This window comes from Suncus etruscus, chromosome 12, assembly GCF_024139225.1.
Source record: "Suncus etruscus isolate mSunEtr1 chromosome 12, mSunEtr1.pri.cur, whole genome shotgun sequence".
NCBI lineage: Eukaryota > Metazoa > Chordata > Mammalia > Eulipotyphla > Soricidae > Suncus > Suncus etruscus.
The window spans coordinates 62,090,399-62,110,072 of NC_064859.1; the positions used below are offsets into that span (position 1 = coordinate 62,090,399).

Consider the following 19,674-nt stretch of genomic DNA (forward strand, 5'->3'; position numbering starts at 1 on the left):
TGTGGAATCTTAACACTGGCATAGATTTAAAAGAAACACAAAGATACGAATACAGATTTGCAATTTTACTGTACCGTTCAAACTCCAACTTGCATCTGATTTATCTGTTTTTATAGAAACAAGTAAGATATGAAACCCATCTCTCTGTGTTCTGGCTACAACATCCTGAAACGAAAGGGGGTTCCTTTAATTTTTTTAAATTGCTGCTTTAAAGATAAATCACACAATAATTCACCACATTTTAAAACCATTTTAAGTAATTGAATTAGGCCACTTTTCTGATGGACTCAAAAAACAAACAAACAAACAAACAAACAAAAAAGAGTGAACAAGAATGACAATAGGGGAGCAAGACACTGACCACCATTCTCCCAGACCAGAGGAATGGAAGAGGGAAGAAGTCTTGGTCACTCTTAGAGTGTTTCCTGCTTTTGATTCTTCTGTGGGTTTGTCCTCTCACAATACCAGAATTCATTCAGTCTCATTATCCAAAAAATTTCTCCACTATGGCTCGGAATTCCCATCCTATCATTCATCATGAAAAGTTAAAAAAAATTTTTTTTTTTAACTAAGGATGAAAAACCTGGTTAGAAATGACTAAGTCAGGGGCTGGAGTGATAACACAGCACCAAGCATTTGCCTTGCAGGCAGACGACCTGGGATGGACCTGGGTTCAATCCTTGGCATCCTATATGGTCTTCCAAGCCTACAGGAGCTATTTCTGAGCATAGAGCTAAGAGTAACCCCTGAGCAAGCTAGATGTGGCCCAAAAACAAAACAAAACTCAAAAAAAAAAAATCAACCAAAAAAATAAATGACTCAGTCATACATAAATACATAGGCTTTATCACTGAATCCCCACTAGCTTTTATGCTACCAGTGAGATAAACTGACCAGGTAATATTTATGAAGTCTGTTTTTTAAATTATATCCATTTTATTCATTTTTTATAATATCTTTATTTAAACAATGTGGTTACAAACATGTTTGTAGTTGGATTCAGTCATACAAAGAACACCCCCTTCACCAGTGCAACATTCCCACCACCAATGCCCCTCAACTCCTTCCATACCCCCTGCCTGTATTTGAGACAGACATTCCATACACTGGCCAACTTTCTTCCTAAAAACGTCCTTTCCACTCTTCTACTGTATGGAACACTAGTAAAGAGCTTCTCCTGGCCACTGCAGGGTAAGTGAGCCACATCTGGCAATGATAAGGATTCACTTGGAGCTCTATGCTCATAGAACCATGTGTAGTGTCAGAGACTGATGTGGAGTGTTGGGCAAGGCAAATGCCCTACTGCTGCAATCTCTCAGCACAACATTCTGAAGTAAACAGAAGAGTCATGCGACAATACAGTGTTTGTGATGAACGTGGCTGTCCTGGGTTCGATCCTCGGTACCCAATATGGTCCCCCCAAAGCCCACCAGGAGTGATCCCTGGACACAGAGCCAGAGTAAGCCCTGAGCACCACTAGTTGTGGCCCCAAGAAACAGCCCTCTCCCCCTCCAAAATGGAAAAAAGTCACAATATGAAAACAAAAACTCTGCCGTCTTTCGAACCTGCTCAGTTCCTAAACTTTTTTTTTTAAACTCTCATAACTGCTTACTATTCCAACTTTAAGCAACTCACCCAATTCCATATTTACTTCCCTCACCCTATGCCAGGGGTCTCAAACTCATGGCCCGCGGGCCATTTGCGGCCCTCTGTACAACATTTTGTGGCCCTGCCCTAGAGGAATCTTTTTTTGTTTTGTTTTGTTTTGTTTTAGTTGTTTGGGTCACACCCTCCAATGTTCAAGGCTTACTACTGACTTTGCACTCAAGGATCACCCCGACTTTGCCTCCTGCGGCCCCCAGGTAAATTGAGTTTGAGACCCCTGTGGGACTATGCTATGTGTGTCTTGGATCTTTTTTTTTTAAATGTCTTTAAAAAAAAAAGCTGCTATGGGGGCCACAGCTCAAAGACCTCAGTTGTGCACAGAATTCAGGGTCTCCCATAAACCCCACCCTAATCCTATTTCTTTATTTGCTTAGAGAAAAGCTATGAGGATCAAAAGAAGGCTTCAAAGAAATTTATGCTATATTACCACTTTTTTCTCTTTTTTGCTTTTTTGGGCTATACACAGCAGTGCTCAAGGGTTACTACTGGCTCTGCATTCAGGAATCACTTCTGGCTGGCTTGAGGGGACAATATGGGATGCAGGAGGTTAAACCCAGGTTGGCTACATGCAAGACAAGAGCCCTATCCATTGTACCATCTCTCTGGCCCACAAAGATGTGCACAATTCAGGGCCGGAGAAGGACGGTGGTTCGAATCCTGGTATCCCATATGATCCCCCAAGCCTGCCGAGGGCAATTTCTGAGCGTAGAGCCAGAAATAGCCCCTGAACGCTGTCGGGTGTGACCCAAAAACAAAAACAAAAAAGATGTACACAATTCATAGATATAAAAAAGTACACTATTTTAGGAACAGTGATAAAATTTAGGAGTAGAATGCATACTATACATGTATGGAGTCCTGGATTTGATCACTGATATTACCTTCAAAAAAAAAAAAAAAAACAAACCAAACTTTTTCTCCCCTCCGTTCCTCCCTCCTAATCAAAACAAACAAACAAAAAGGATTTTAAATGTGATTCTACCAATTCTACTAACTAATCCAACTTTATAATGTCAATTTTTATAATTCAACTTTATATCCATCAGACTTTTTTCTAATCTCACTATGACTTTTAAAGATTTGCTTTAAAGGCAAATAAAATTACTTACCGTTGATCCTTCCATGTTCGAAACATTTTTGTTGTTTATTAGGTCCTTATTCTGGAAAAAAAAGTAATTTCATTATATACTACATTTCTATGATAGGGAAAAAGAATTTTGTTTTTAAGTTTTTGTTTTTTTGGGTCACACCCAGCAGCGCTCAGGGGTTAGTCCTGGCTCTATGCTCAGAAATTGCTTCTGGCAGGCTCGGGGGACCATATAGGATGCCAGGATTCGAACCACCGTCCTTCTGTACGCAAGACAAACGTCCTACCTCCGTGCTATCTCTCTGGCCCTGGGAAAAAGAATTTTTTAATAATTAAGAAAAAACACATTGGGGCCGGAGAGATAGCATGGAGGTAAGGCATTTGCCTCGCATGCAGGACGGTGGTTCAGATCCCGGCATCCCATATGGTCCCCTGATCGTGCCAGGAGTGATTTCTGGGCGTAGAGCCAGGAGTAATTCGAGCGCTGTCGGGTGTGATCCCCAAACTAAAAAATAACAACAACAACAACAACAACAAAATATATATATAAGAAAAGAAAAAGAAAAAAACATGTTAAAACACTGTCTTTGAAAATTCACTTAGGGGGCTAGAGAGACACTCCCCTAGGGAAAGCACATGTCTTATATGTAGCTAATCCCAATTGGGTCCCCATACTCAATACGGTCCCTAAAGACAGCCAGGATGATCCCTGAGTAATGTTGGTGTTCAAGAAAACCAAAACAAAAAAAGAAACATCACATGATCAGAAAACTGGATGTCACTGGAAGGGAGAGTCTGAAGAAGTGAAAGGAGCTAAGACTTAGCTGGGTACATGGAGGTACTATGTAGGCTTTGAAATCTTCATCAAACTGCTGTTTGAATATTCATATATGTATATTCCACTGAGTGTTATGACACTTTAGCACACACTTTTATTTTTCTTTTTTTGGCTTTTAGGTCACACCCAATGACTCTCAGGGGTTATCCTGGCTATACGCTCAGATATCACTCCTAGCAGGCTCAGAGGACCATATGGGACGCCAGAGATCAAACCGAGGTTTGTCCTGGATCAGCCATGTGCAAGGCAAATGCCCTACTGCTGTGCTATTGCTTCGGCCCCTAGCACACACTTTAAAAAGAACTTTAGAATCTTTGTGTTTAGAGATATTTTCCAGAAGAAAATGTCAGTGGATTTAACTTGGGAGAGCACTGGTGTTCCTGCCTAGAGCTGCTCTGTTGGAATGTTGGGGCAAAGGTCTGACTGTTATAGAGAATGAGAAATGAACTGTCAATAGATCATAAAAGGATGACAAATGGTTCCTCTCAAGGTCTCTTTGGTAAAAGAATGGAAGATACAGAATAGTGATGCCAATACCTTTTATCCTACCACACAAGAAAGAGCTAAACCTAAAAACACTTTAAGCACCTGCCTTTATCAAAACACTGATAAGATAGCTCATGGGATTAATGTGTTTTTTTCTTCTTTTATTTAAACACCATGATTACAACATTTTCATGACTGGGTTCCAGTCTTTACAATGTTCACCACCCTTCACCAGTGAACATGTCCCATCAATGTCCCCAGTTCTCCCCACCCCACCTCTGAGGCAGGCATGTGAATAATATTTTAACAAGGGAAAAACATACTCACATTCAATGAAGGAAACACTTGTAAATCACTGTTGCAATCTAAGTTTTCATTTTTCATTTTCCAACACTCAACAGTCTTGAAATAACTACTACAAAAATCTTCACTTATGGTTAGCTGATGCAGTTGTAACTGTTCCTATCCAAGATGAAACTGAAGTTATAACTTATTTCCATACTGGTTACCCAAGAAAATAAATAAAATTTAATGTCTAAAGAATAATAAAACATTCAATTTACCAAATTTGAAAATAGGCAAAACAAATAAAATTTATGAAAATAATTTTACATATAATTGAGGAAATCAACATCAGAGCCAGTCCAACTGGCTCATATACAGTAATATAAAATACAAGCATAATCTTAGAGTAAGTGATCACAGCATAATTTGAACAAAACACTGTATACTAAGAATTTTCCCACATGTAAGTGACAAGACAGAGAAAGCAGCATTTAACCGAAAGTTAAAATAAAGTAAAACATAGCATGAAGAAGGGCTCCTAATTGAACTGGAAGTACAGGAGAGGCTCCCTGCTTTCAGAATACTGATATTTCGTTCATCCTAACCTGAAGTGCTTCATGTCGGTGAAAGGATGACTAGATCCTAAATAACTATGACACCCAGTAGTGAAAAAAGAAAAATCAAGCGGTGCCAACTGCCTTAAAGACAGGACAAAATATTAAAAATGTAAGTAGTGTTACAACTCATATAGCAAAGTAAAAACAGTGAATGCAGGGGCTGGAGAAATATTATAATGGGCAGGGTGCCCATCTCGCATGCGGTCAACTTAGTTTTGATCCTCAGCATCTCATATGCTCAGCATCCTTGAGAACCACCAAGAGAATGTGAAAAAAAAAAAAATCCCATTTAGCAACTGTTATAGTAAGAACTTACTCATCAGGCAGGAATTACAAAAGGATGTTACAACTAGTGAAGGAATAAAAAAATAAACACAAATTATCTACAGTACAAAATTAATTCCTCATAAATTACTGCTACCAGGAAAAGATAATCAAGCAGCTTTCCAGTGGAGAAACCTTACAGACAATTCTTTCACTGATTCAAGTTAGTATCATCAAAAAATGGGATAAATTTGTTTTGGGGGTATGCCTACCAAAAATACAACCTTAACCATGAGGAGACATCAGGGACAGTCAAAGTGATGAAATTTTGCAAAAATAAATTGTTTATATGCTCCAAAATCATCAGGGTCTTGTCCTGTGATAGGTGCATGTTTAAGTAAGCATCCTTTTTTTTTCTTCAAATAGTAAACAATGGTTTCCAGCATGGTGCATATCTCAGGAGTAAGACCCATGCATAACAGGATTGCTGGAACCCAAAGACTTGATCTCATCTGCTCGTCAGTTTCTATCTCACATATACATGAAACCAACTGGCATCTGATATGTCCGTTCTGACTTTCAGTGAGCAGCTAGCTCTATTCTTAGGAAAAACACTCAAGTGTGTAGTGCAAAGAGTAGTATAAAGGGGGAAACATTAAGGGACAAAATAAAAAAGGCAGGTGTTCAAGAAAAATGGAATTGGAAACACAACTATATTCATGCTAGGAGAAGTTATATTCAGCTAAGAGAAGCTGAAAAGGAAATGATTTTTCTCTCTCTCCTCTCTCTCCCCACCCCTCTCTCTTTTTTCCTGCCTTCCTTCCTTCCTTCCTTCCTTCCTTCCTTCCTTCCTTCCTTCCTTCCTTCCTTCCTTCCTTCCTTCCTTCCTTCCTTCCTTCCTCCCTCCCTCCCTCCCTCCCTCCCTCCCTCCCTCCCTCCCTCCTCCCTTCCTTCCTTCCTTTCTTTCTTTCGCCTCCTGCCCCTCAGCTTTCTCCCTCCTCTTTGTGTGGCTCCTTTCCTCCACTCAAGTTTGAAGCTTCTCATCTCTGATACCTACAAGATAAAACCTTGTTATTACTCTTTCATTTACTTCATAATTTGCATGTCACTACAGTCCCTTTAGAGATTCTACTTATGCAATTTAAACATTTACAAACAGTTTTCATAAGCCATAAAGAATGAAAAAGGCTTAGATACTTCTCAGAGAGCATGAACTTTGATAGAATCAGACCACTTATTGGCAAAGTCCTAAATAAATCAACGTGGCTTCTATAACTGCATTTTGTGGGAGGAGGGTTGGGCCACACGCAGAGATGCTCAGGAGTTACTCCTTGGCTCTGAGCTCAGAAATTGATCCTGGCAAGCTCAAGGGACCATATGGGATGCTGGGAATCGAACCCGAGTCCATCCTGGGTTAGCCATGTGCAAGGCAAACGCCCTACCATTGTGCTATCTCTCTGGCCCGCAAGCTGCATTTTTAGTCTCCACACCTGATGCATGTTGAATCTCTATACTTGTCATTTCCTTCACAGTTTTACATAAATAAAAAATGTGTGCTTTACTTACTTCCAGGTTATAAAAGTCATTGTGACAGACATAGTACTTCAAATACCACTCTATGGTGAACTTCACAGGCCCAGAACAACTGAATGACTTAACTGTTCAGAAAGAGAAAGGCTCATTTTACAAAAATAACACGCATATATGTATACGACAACAGAAATGTAAATTTCCAAGAATGCGGTTTAAAACAGACTACATTACAATGAAACACTATGTACCTAATTTCTCCAGCTACTGCAAAACAATAAAAAGTCATTAAAATGAATTCTCTTTGACTAAAGATTACTATACTAGATTGCTACTGATAATCCTCAATGTTAAGTCTATTATTTCAATAAACTCAGGTGGAGCTGAGTAACAGGACAGGGAGTGAACACTCAAATGCCTCACATGCAGCCACTCCTGAGTCCCACTACTGACTGCAGAGTTCCACATTAGCCTGAACTGCTCTGGAGACTCCAGAACATGGGGAACAGCCTGGTGATACCCAGCATCCTAATGCTGGAGCAACACATCCTCGGGTCTTTGAACTGAATCACCTGCGACCCAGCTCACAAGAGGAGTCCCTGTGCATCAAAGCATAATCTGGGAGATCCTCCGGACACCCAAACACATACAAGATTCAGTTGCTGGATATGTTAAGTCATCAAACTATCCTATGATGTTTTCTTTGACAATCTGTTCACTCAGAACATAAAGAATGACTGTGGACTCTATGCAGAACATGCCAGAAGTTTGTCAACACTGCCTCTACCAAAATTGCTGAGAGTGGTGTGCAAGTCCCAAAACACATCACTGATAACTAAGTGTAGAGCCAGGAGTAAAACCGAACACCACTGGGTCTACCAACAACTCCCTCTGCACCCTCCCAAAAAAACCTAGAAAGGATCAAAATGATAACATAAACTTAACTATCCGCCAGAACAAAGTTGTCAAAGAAATCCAACATTATACAGCTCAAGAGAATGCAAAATTAAAAATGCCTAATCTTGTGAACAAAAAAATCAGCTATACAAAGCAAGAAAGCTTGACCCATAACAATAAAACAAATCACTCAGTATGACAAAGATCATGAAATGACTGAATAAATGTGAAAGCAGCTACCATAATTTTATTTCCTACATATTTAAAGACAAAAAGAAAAATGTTAAACTAGAAAATAAGCTACTTTTTCAAAGCTAAACTTTTAGAGATTAAAGAAACATCTGAAATGAGAAAAGTTCACTTGAATAGCAGATTAGAAATGGCAAAAAGGCCACTTGTTGTGGAGACAAATGAGCAGGGCTGCAGTGTGACAACGTCTAAAGGCCCTGCACACGTGTACATAGAAGACAGAGAATCAGGAGTGCCTGAGTCCAGAGTCCAGAATAAAAGTGAACGCTGATTTCCCCATAGTTACTCCAGCATCCTTGTTGAAAAAGACAATCCTGTCCTCAATAAATTACCCTCAGACCTTCGATAAAAAAAAAGAAAAAAAAATCACCAAACCACTGAGGTAGATATATAAACAGAATAACCAACTGCTCACTGAACCATACTCATGTAGTGGGGTATAATGAACTGTCCCTCTTCAACAGGCCTTCCACAACAGTCATTGAGTGAGTAAAGCTCCTCCTCACCTGTCAAAGCCAGTCATGATCAATACCCCTCTCCTATCAACTGCTGAGACTGCCAGCTTTTGCCTGACTAAACCCTCTTTTATGAGTGTTTTTTTTCACTTCAACTCCCTTTTACTCCTTTCTCTCTTTAGGTATGTTAATGCCCTTACAGGTCTTGACTGTGATCTATTAAAAGGATGTGAGAAATTACACATTGCTATGTTAAAACCAGTTTTTGTATTTCCTTGGTCCATTCCAAGTGTTTTTTTTGTCTGTTCCAGTCGTATTGTTTGCTTTTATTCTTTTGGGTCACACTTGGAGATGCTCAGGGGTTACACCTGACACTTCATTCCTGGCAGGATCATCCCATATGTGATGTTAGGATGAACCCCGTTCTGCCATGTGCCAGACAAGCTATATATATTGTTTGTTTGTTTGTTTGTTTGTTGGGGTCACAGCTGGTGGCATGCAAGGGTTACTCCTGGCTCTGTGCTCAGAAATCGCTCCTGGCAGGCACGGGGGTCCATATGGGATACTGGGATTTGAACCACTGTTTGTCCTGCATGTAAGGCAAATGCCTTACCTCTGTGCTATCTCTCCGGCCCCAGGCAAGCTATTATCACTCCAGCTCCTCCATCTTTAAAATCTTATTTGTCTAGACCATGGACATAAAGGCATTTAGATGCCAACATTTTCATGAAAGCCATCAGATGGCAACCTATTTTTCCTTAAACTCTTAGCAATTCTAAGGATCAGTATCTCCAGAGAGCTTTGAACACCTTCTGCATTCTAATTAATGTCAGGCCTACTTCCCTCAGCAAAGATCTAAAATTACACAACAAAAAAATCACAACATGATGTGAAGAAATGGGGTAAAAAGCAATTTGCTCCACACATAGGAAAACTGTTCCTTATCCTTAAACCTTGGCCCCAGCAGTCCAATTACCTGGTTGGTCAAATTAGTGAAAAATAGAACTCCTACTGATTAAGACTAAATAAGGTCCATTGAAAAACTGACAACTCAGGGCCGCAGAGATAGCATGGAGGTAGAGTGTTAGCCTTTCATGCAGAAGAATGGTGGTTCGAATCCCAACATCCCATATGGTTCCCCCCCCCCAGCCTGCCGGGGGCGATTTCTGAGCACAGAGTCACGAGTAATCCCAGAGCGTTGCTGGGTGTGACCCAAAAACAAAAACAAAAACAAACAAACAAAAAAACTGGCAACCCCAAGATTTATGAGGTATTGTTAGTTCTGAAAATGAGGATTTACACAAGCAAAACAAGTTTACTTTTAAAGTTCTAAAATTAACATGCTAATATTTAGTAATTTGTTGTTGTTGTTGTTGTTGGTTTTTGGGTCACACCCAGCAATGCTCAGGGGTTACTCATGGCTCTACGCTCAGAAATCGCTCCTGGAAGCCCCAGGGGACCATATGGGACGCCGGGATTCGAACCACAGACCTTCTGCATGAAAGGCAAACGCCTTACCTCCATGCTATCTCTCCGGCCCCCCATTTAGTAATTTTTACTTTATATAATTATTCAGGTATTATGCATTTTATTTCACATATATATTTAGGAAAATTTCAGGAACCTAAGTTTATCATAATGTATTAATATATTAATAAATCACAAAATTAATATTATCACAATTAATATATATCAATAATATAAATACGGTTATATTTTACATATATTAATAAACATGTATATTAATAACAGAGTTAATCTAGCTTTAAAATCTTGGAGTTGGAGTGAAATCTCACAAAAGTTAAATACTTTTTGCTGAAACTCAGTTTGTTAGATTTCAATGATTTTCAAGAAATCATCCACATTATGTTTCTAAGACAGAAAAATTTCTTTTTATTGAATTAAAAGAAACTCCTAAAATCGTCTATCTGTTCAGCACCAAATTAACACCTAGTTTATAATACAGGTTAGGTTTGTTTACATCAAATCAATGAAATAGTTCTTAATATGTTAGCTATTATAATATAGTTGTATTGTATTTTTATTAGTTTATTTTACTTACCAGAAAACTTGATCTCAGTAGCATTAAACATAGTTTTCCTAAATACCAATGGTCCTGAATTCTAAAATTAAAAAAAAATACAGAAAAAACATGTTAAAATTTTGTTTTCTACTGTCCTTTTCATTGTCTTACCCCAGAGAACAAAAAGTGCTAATCTTTTTACTTCTCTAATAACGAGATGCTATTTAATTTTACTGGAGGAGTGAGGGGAAGAATTTGGGGTTGGGTTACAATAGGAGGAAAGCTCAAGGCTCACTCTAGGCTCTGTGCTCAGGAGTGACCCCTGGCGTTGCTCAAGGATGATACGTATTGCTGGGATTGGAGTTTGAATCTGGATCAGCTGTGCAAGGCTCATGCAAGTGCTTCAACTCCCTGTCTCTCCATTGCCAAGGCATTATTTTATTCAATCTTATCCCATTTTCATTTGCTTAAAATCACCTAAATGTCTCTGCTGCCTGCAATTGGCATACAACTAGGAAAGATTCCAGCATGAGCTGAAAAACATACAGAAGACACTGGGGGCTACAGCTCAGTGAATGCAGCCCCTCCTGCCCCCTCCCGGGCTCAGCGGTGCAAGGGCAGCTGTTATGACAAAAACACATGATTTTGGATGTAACCACCGCCCTCTTAACTACACTCTCCACAGTACTTTCTGCACCCTGACTAGCCAACAACAACCTGACTCAATACCCACCTTGCTGCCACCTACCTTCCTTTCTTCTGGGTCAACCTAACACTTCCTAAAAGACCTTTTCCATCCCCCTTCACTGAGTCACTTTCTTAAAACCAGGCCTACTTTCAGAGAGCTCTTTCCTCAGTAACTTTCCTATCATGTCCCCTGCCAGTACCAGTCCTCTCTGACATGTTCTTGAGGATCCACTCTTCTTCATAACTAAAAAAGATACAACTATGACTGAACTAGTTCATATCCAAAGGGTTTGTATTTAAATGAACAGAATGGGGAATTAAAAAAAAAACACAACAATGGACCAGAGAGGGAATATTTAAGGCACTTGCCTTGCACACTGTTGATCCTGGTTTGATCCCAGCACCGGAAAGGGTCCTCAGAGATCCACCATTTGGGGGTCGCAACCCCATCTCCCCACAGAAACCCAAAAGGACAAGTAGCTCTTATTTAACAACTTTCTCCTCCCTACAAAGTTCCAACACAACAAAGCTCCTTGGCTCACTCCTCTGAGCTCCAGAACAACACTGTCATGCTTCCGAATAAATTCAACTGCAATCCAGAGTCCTCAGTAAAACAGGTTCCTTCCTCTTTTCTCACAACTCTTCTGCAGTCCGCCCAGCCAAGGCCTCTCTCTCCATCATCCACTTCCTGGCCATGACTACTTTATCTCATAGACTTCCCCAGTTCAGTTCCTTCCATTCCTGCAACTGCTGCCCTTGTTCAAGCCCTCAAAACTTGTCCACATATACTTGTGCAGTAACAATATCCCCGGATCCAGACTTAAGGCTGCTTATTCATTCTTAGTGGCTAGAGCCATTAGCACTTATATTAGAAACACTTAGAAGTCTCATTGACACACTAAAATTGTTACCAGGAGTGACGGAGTGGGGGTGGTGTCATTCCAACCCTTTGTTAGTTCTGAATTAGTTTATAAAAATATGGATTCTGGCTTTCCATTAAAAGGGAGACTGGAACCCTCACAGGGAAACAACACAAAAGTATTTGGGACCAGAGAGATAGTAGGGCAGGAAGGGCATTTGCTTTGCATGCCGCAGCCCTGGGTTCGATTTCCAGCACCACATATTTCCAGCACCATATATGGTCCCTGGAACCCTGCCATAAGTGATCCTTGAACTGCAAAGCTAGGTTTGAACCAAACCTTCTTTCTTAACTCCCTAAAAGAGAAACCTGGCAATTCTGTGCCAACAATACCATACAGTATTCACATTTGCAGTGGCTGGTGCTCTCAGAATCTTCACCAGAAAGCTTGCATTGCAGTCTTCCACTGCATTTCTAGCCCTGAGTTTAGCTCAGTTCAGAACTTGCTTCAGTTCCCACAGATTCAGATTTGAGATTTGTGACCTCAGGTTCATGAAGCTCAGATACGGAAGGTAGGCGGAGGTTCTAGTTGGATAATTATTACTCATCAATCAACTGGGTCTACTATTGTGGTAGCCTCTTGAGACATCTAAAAGTCACTTTCTCACAGCCATGCCCAGGGAAGGACACTTGCACTGAAATTTACAACCACAAGACCATTTCCTGCCAGATCGGAAGTACAACTGAAAGCTACAGTTTAAAATTTTGTTCTGAAGAACAAGTTCTGATAACTAGTAAAGGGGTGGGGTGGGGAGATCAGGCTACTCTTTGCATTATATGTGGGTTCACATAGGACTAAAGGGACCCAAGGGGGGTAAATCTCTATTCCTCAAGTAGCCAAGTAATCTCTTCCCTAAAGTATTTGGAACTTCACCGCCCACTTTAGAGAGAGAGAGTACAGTGACCCAACAATCTGATTCACTCTCAGTACAGTTTATTATGACTTAATTGAAAGAAATTTGGGGTAGGGATAGAGTTTTAGCCCACACTCAGGGGTGCTCAAGGATCACTCCTAGTTCTGATCAGAACTAGAAAGGGTATAACCTGGGTATGAAGCTGGCTTGGCTGGTTGCAAGCTTACCCCCTCTCGATCTCTCTGACCCCTCTGAATTAGCTGTTCCCAGTGCCCATTCACTTCCGAAGCTGCAGAAACCACAAGTGAGTGAAGTTCTTTTGTTTCACCTTTCAATAACTGGGGAAAGACAATATGAAAGCTCTATCACTGGTGTATAGCAGGGAAGTGACTCGCAAAAATCTTGGAAGAAAAACGGTCGCACAGGACTGTGAAGATTCAGAAAGATAACTACTTTTCTTCCCCTTTTCTGGGCAGTTTTTGTTTTGGAGGCAGTCTCTGTCTGACACCCCTTTATCTGGTGGAGGAAACTGAAGTGCTGCCTTTTGAACGTGGACACTATCTCAATGCATGTGGAACACGTGAGAAGGTCTAGCCTCCTTTCCCTTTCTCTGGATTTGAGCAAAACTAGAAATTCTGCCGCTGCATCCTGACCACTCGTCTTAGGTTAGGATGGATGCCAAGTTCTCAAATGCACAGAACTTCGAGTTCCCACATTCAGGGGCTCCAATTTCCTCCCGAATCCATCCCAAGTCCCAGCCAGGTTTCTGTCCGCAGCTCCAAGAGACCCAAGAGAACTTCAAGGCAGAGGGGCAGGCGCCAACTGCACACTCCCCTGTCCCTTACTGGAGGGAAAGAGACAACACCACGCGGGCTTTCTGGGTTGAGCCAAAGAGAAGCCCCCCAACTCGTCCTCTGGGCGTCAGGGGTGCGCCCGGGAATCTGCAAAGCCGGGGGTGGGGGGAGAACCCGCGTCGCCAGAGCCAAGACATCGCCGGGCGCGACCAGGGATCCGGGGCTCGGGCGGGCGGAAGAAACCACTGATTCATAAATAATAAATAAATGAACTCTGATGGAATCCGAGTCCGGGCAGGAACTGCGTGAAAGCGGACGGGGAAACGCAGCAGCGCGGAAAGGGAGCGGCTCCTCCAGCAAAGCACGGCCCGGCCGCGTCCGTCCAGGCGCCACCCCGGCGTGCAGGAGCAGCGGCGCCAAGACAGGGCCGGAGACTGCGGGGTGCGGGGCGCCAGAGACACTGCGGGAGGCTCCGGAGTAGCGGGGCGCCCGGCAGCGCCGGGGAAGCGCACACGCGCTGGCGGCCGGGCCCGGGCGAGGCGCCACGTCCGGGGCCCGCGCCACTTACTTCATCGACCGTCGCGGTCCACAGCCCGAGCTCGGGCACGGCGCCCGCGGGCGCGCAGCAGGCCAGGCCGAGGACGAGGCGCAGCAGCCCGGACGCGGCTCCACGGCGAAGGCAGGGCGCGGCCCCGGCCCGGCTCCCGGTCCCAGGGCGGCCCGCGGCGGCCATCTTGACGCGGAACCGCACCTGACGTCCGGGACGCCTCCCGCCCCGCCCCGCCCCGCCCCGCCGGCACCTGGGACGCTCGGCTGCTGCGTGGGCGGCTCCGCTCGGCGGCGGGCGGGAGGTTCGGGCCGCAGCAAGAACGGGACGCAACGGCTAGGGCTCCCGGGCCAGGAGTGACCAGAGCCTCAGCGTGCCACAGAGCGGAGGGGACAGCCCGGGCGCGGAGGCGGGGCGGGGCCAGGAGCGGGGGCGGGACTTGAGAAGAGGCGTGGTTAGAAGTGGGGGCGTGGCTAGCATGGAGGTGGGGCGTGGCTAAAAGCGGAAACAGGGCTAGGATAGGAGGAATGCTTGAAGCGGAGGCGTGGCCAGAAGCGGGAGCGGGGCTAAGAGTGGAAGTGTTGCAAGGAGCGGAGGCGTGGCTTGGAGAGGAGGCGTGGCCAGGAGCGGAGGAATGGCTGGAAGCGGAGGCGTGGCTAGCGATGGAGGCGGGGCTAGGGGAGGGGGGAGGGGCTAGGAGCGGAAACAGGGCTAGGAGAGGAGGAATGGCTAGAAGCGGAGGCGTGGCTTGGAGAAATAGAGGCGCGGCCAGAAGCGGAGGCGGGGCTAGGAGTGGAAGTGTTGCTAGGAGTGGAAGTGTTGCTAGGAACGAAGGCGGGGCTAGGAGCGGAGGAGCGGCTAGAAGCGGAGGCGGGGCTAGGATCGGAGGCGGGGCCAGGATCGGCTCCGGAGGCGGGGCCAGAAGAGCGGAAGTGGGTCTAGGAGCTGAGGCAGGCCAAACCTGGATGCCGGACTCGCGACTACGCTCTCTCTCGTGTGGGAGGGACAAGACCGGGGGCGGGGCCTGGATAGGCGGGGCTAGGGGCGGAGATACTTGTGCGGAGGCCACAGGTGGAGGCGGGACCGATGGAGGCAGCGGTTGAGAGTGGAGGTGGGCGCTCGGAGCGGTGGGAAGGCTAGTTACTAGGTACTAGTCCAGGTCTTAGCCTGCCTCGGCCTGGTCCTTAGTGGGGAAGTGGGTTAAATTTGCTGACTCAAGTTCAGCTCCTTTGTGTCTCTTGAATCCTGCGCACTTTGCCTCTCTCTGAGGTGAAGCAAACTGTGCCCAGAACTTTCAAATCTGCTATTCGAACCCAGGGGTAATCCTATTGTGAGTGTCAGATCATTAGGAAGAGAACCAATAAATTCCAATCCATGTAAAAATAGCCTGATTAAAGCGAAGAGGGGCAAGACTTGCTTGAATCTTTATTTTGGGGAGCTCACACACAGCAGTAACTTGGGCTTCCTCCAGGCGCTAAGTCCAGGTTTCACTCCTGGAGGTGCTCAGGGATCCAAATGGGGTCCAGGGATTGAATCTGGGTAGGCTGTAGTCAAGGCAAATGCCCTACCTGCTGTATTGCACCAGCCCCAGACATTTTCAACTGTGAAAACAGAATAAATGCCAAAAGAAACTAGTTTCGTTTAAAAGTATTATCTAATGTAAATAACTGTAGAGGGACAATATAATCCTGGACTAATGTTATTAAATAGGATTCATTTGGGAATAATATAATGCTTAAGTAGTTACTGGAGCCACAGGAAATAGGGAGACAGGAAAAGAGTTACACTGGAAGCTGAATTCTGGAGAACAAAGGGCCAGGAAAGGAGTAATTTGAGCAAGTGAAGCAGCATGTCTCAACCCTGGACTTACAAGACAGTCAATGGGAAGCTTTCTGAAGGTCACCATCAATTCTAGAAAGATATTAGCAGTGAAAAGTATAGTTCTTAATCTACCTAGATTCTCCCATAATCCTTCACCAGGATAGCACATCATCCTATTCAACTTCATTTTGTTGTAACATTGACAAGAAACAAAATATCATGCTTGTCAACAAATAAAACATCACGAGGACCTGATTGCATGATGTGCTGATTCACTTTAAGTCATGATTTCTGAAAACCAATCATTGACACGGGGAATTTTCAAAATAACCAAAAAAATAACATGATCAGAATGACTTCTTCCTGAAAAACTCTAAATGTATGTAGGTATTATCAGGATCTATACAGGAAGAAGCAAGGAGAATAACTGCAAAGCAAATGCCCCCAGATCCCTAGTAGGTAGTCACTTGAAATCTAAGAACAGCAGTCAAAGTTGAGAGGACCTTTGTTGGTTCCCATTTGCAAGGGAGTACAAGGGACCATGAAAAAAAGTTTGGTCAGGGAGAGAGATGCTGCCGTTTAGTAATCCCAGGAATGCTGTCTCCAGGGTGAGGTCTCTAGAACCTTCTCAGGATGGGGACAGGAGAGAGTTCCCACTCTGCTGAAAAGATGCCCTCCCAACTTCCTTTAGTACATAAATAGCCCAACTGCATGACTAACCTGAAAGAGATGTCAAGATGCTGACTTATCCCAATTCTTGAAGTGCATAGCTGCATATGTGGCTTCCTCACATCTCCAAATTTCACAGTACTGACAGCCCAAGAGAAACACAGAAAACTAACTAGAACCTAATGGGTCAGCAAGTCCTCAGACAATGATTTCAGCAACACCATTATAAGGTATATGTTGTAATAAGCAATATAAAGTAAATAATTTTGTGCCTGCTAAGGGGGCAGAATTTGGGGTTGGGTGAGAAATGGGACATTAATGGAAGGAAGGTCATGTTGGTCATGTTGAAAGAATTGGTGTTGGAACATTGAATACCTGAAACAATTATGAACAACTTTGTAATTCACAGTGTTTAAGCATTAAAAAAAAAGTTTTTTTTTTGTAGAAATAAGACCTTGTTAATTTTTTGCTGGTTTTTTGGTTTTTGGGCTATGCCCAATAGTGTTTAAGAACTGACTCATAGCTCTGTGCTGAGGGGACATTCCTGAAAGACTTTCGGAACCATTGAGGATATTGGGGATTGTACCCAGGTTGTCTACATGTAGGGCAAGCACCCTACCCACTGTACTCACTATACAGTGTACAGCCTCTGTGGCACTCTCAGAAAGGGTGTGTCAGTTGGGGGCAGGTTCCCCTTTCTGCATAAACTACAACAGCCTAATGCCACATCCTAAACCCTCTGACAGAAACAACCCAGCTCCTGACTAAACCTTATCAAACTTCCAAGTCACCAATTTTGATCTATAAATTCTGGACTGAATGGCCACATGACTCCTCAATATTTTATAATAGTTCCAGCCCAGTAGTATCATAGGAAATTTGATGAGAATGTTACATAGAAAGCTCCCAAGCTCAGTAAGCCTACCCTATACAGTAACACAGAAGGCTCAAATTGCACCAACCACAGTCTAGTAAATTCTTACACACTGACTTTAGTAACACCATAGAGCAGGGGTTCCAAACTCAATTTACCTGCGGGCCACTGGAGGCAAAGTTGGGGTGATCCTTGAGTACAAAGTCAGTAGTAAGCCTTGAACATTGGAGGGTGTGATCCAAACAACTAAAACAAAACAAAACAAAAAAAGATTCCTCTAGGGCAGGGCCACAAAATGTTATACAGAAGACCACAAACGGCCCAAGAACCGCAAGTTTGAGACCCCTGCTGTAGAGGGACGTAAAAGTCATTGACCCTGGTTGATCTAAATTTTGATAATTCCATTTGCCTTTATGTTGCAAGAAACAATATGAAGTAAATTTGTGTATGCTAGCATGGAGGCAAGCTAAGGTAGTGGGTGGGAGTTTGGGGGCACTGGTAAAGGGAGGGTCATACTGGTTGCGGATTGGTATTTGAATATTTATTGCCTTAAATGATTATATTATGATCAATTTTCTAAATCACAGTGTTATTATTTAGCAAAGTTAGAAAAAACTAAAATAGTCTCACAAAGGAGAGAAACTATTAGAAACAAAATTAAATTTCACAAAACAAGAGCAGAAGGAGAGAAAGAAACTATTTTAATGGTGAACAGTAAAAAGACCTGAGCAAGTTTAAGGCTATTTAATAAACAAGAGAGACCTCAAGCAGGTGAAGCTAAAAATTTTTAAGTGAGGACTGGAGCAATAACATAGAAAAGAAGGCATTTTTCTTGCATGTTAGCAGACCTGGGTTTGGTCCCCCCAACATCTTATATGGTCCCCGAGCCTGCCAGGAATAGTTTCTGAGCACAGAGCCAGAAGTAACTCCTGAATGCTGCCAGGTGTGGCACAGAAACAAAAAAACAAAAACAAAAACAAATAAAATGCTTAAAAATTAAGTTTAGTACTTCTAAAATTCCAGGACATGGATAGATAGCACAGCACGTAGCATGCTTACCTGGCACACAGCCAATCAAGGTTCAAATCCTGACATTCCATGTGCTCCCCTTAAGTATGGTCAGGAGTTATTCCTAATCATTGGTGGGTGTGGCCACAAAACAAAATATTTAGGACCATGTTTCATATAAGTGGGCCTGTTAAGAGGTGATTAATCTCAGCACCAGGAAACTATTTCTATTCCGTGGATATATAGCAGCAAACACAATAGAGTTGAGGACTCCGTATTTGTTTGGAGACTTCTTGGGTAGGCTGGGGCTGAAAAACAGCACCCAGAGTCATTTCTGGGTTTTTCACTCACGGATAGTGACTCTGTATTATACTGTGTTTTACATACACGAGGTGATAGTTCACTGCATTGGATTTTTACTCAGAGGATAGTACCACATCAAGGAGTTTTCACTCATGAGGCAATACCTCTTTGGTCAATGGGAACATGGATTTTTACCCACTGTACAATAGCTCTTTGACCCATGAGACACAGAATAACTTGTCCACGAGTTCTCACTCATTTGATGGCAGCTGCTCCTGGATATAGTGAAAGTTATGATTTTATGCCACTAAGAAATTTATGTTTGTGTGTTTATAAGTTTCTGAGGCAGGCTTACCTGGATATCACAAACAAGCCTTGGGTTTTGACATTGATCTGAAGAATCCAGACTTGACTTTGAAGACATACATGTATCATGTTTCCCCCAAAATAAAACATCCTCTAAAAATAAGACCTACTTACAGTTTTTTTTCTGGGTGAAATATAAGGCATCCCCTCAAAAATAAAGTCCCCCTAGGCTCTGTCTTGGAATGAAAGTTAATTACCATAAATTGGTTGCTAGGGCCACCTTGATTGGCTACAATAGGATTCACAATTTGTCTGGTTTGTGTTGACAACTACCATACTATCATACTGTATCCAGGTAATAGATTCCCTTTATTTTCATTTAACAGTAAATGTGTACCATATTCCTCTTCATGAAAAAATAAGAGATCCCCTGAAAGTAAGACCTAGTGCATCTTTGGGATCAAAAATTAATATAAGACACTGCCTTATTTTCATG

The 19,674-nt window shown here is 42.9% G+C and overlaps 1 protein-coding gene across 1 annotated transcript in view; it reads right to left on the reverse strand.

Moving 5' to 3' along the window:
- Nucleotides 1-19,307, reverse strand: part of TMEM87B (transmembrane protein 87B) — a 44,158-nt gene extending 24,851 nt beyond the window's left edge. The window contains 8 exon segments of the mRNA XM_049784643.1: nt 75-165; nt 2,775-2,825; nt 4,404-4,538; nt 6,809-6,900; nt 10,436-10,496; nt 14,219-14,383; nt 14,451-15,315; nt 19,228-19,307. Of these exon segments, the coding sequence (XP_049640600.1) occupies nt 75-165; nt 2,775-2,825; nt 4,404-4,538; nt 6,809-6,900; nt 10,436-10,496; nt 14,219-14,383; nt 14,451-15,315; nt 19,228-19,307 (1,540 nt within the window).
- Nucleotides 19,308-19,674: the final 367 nt, after the last annotated feature.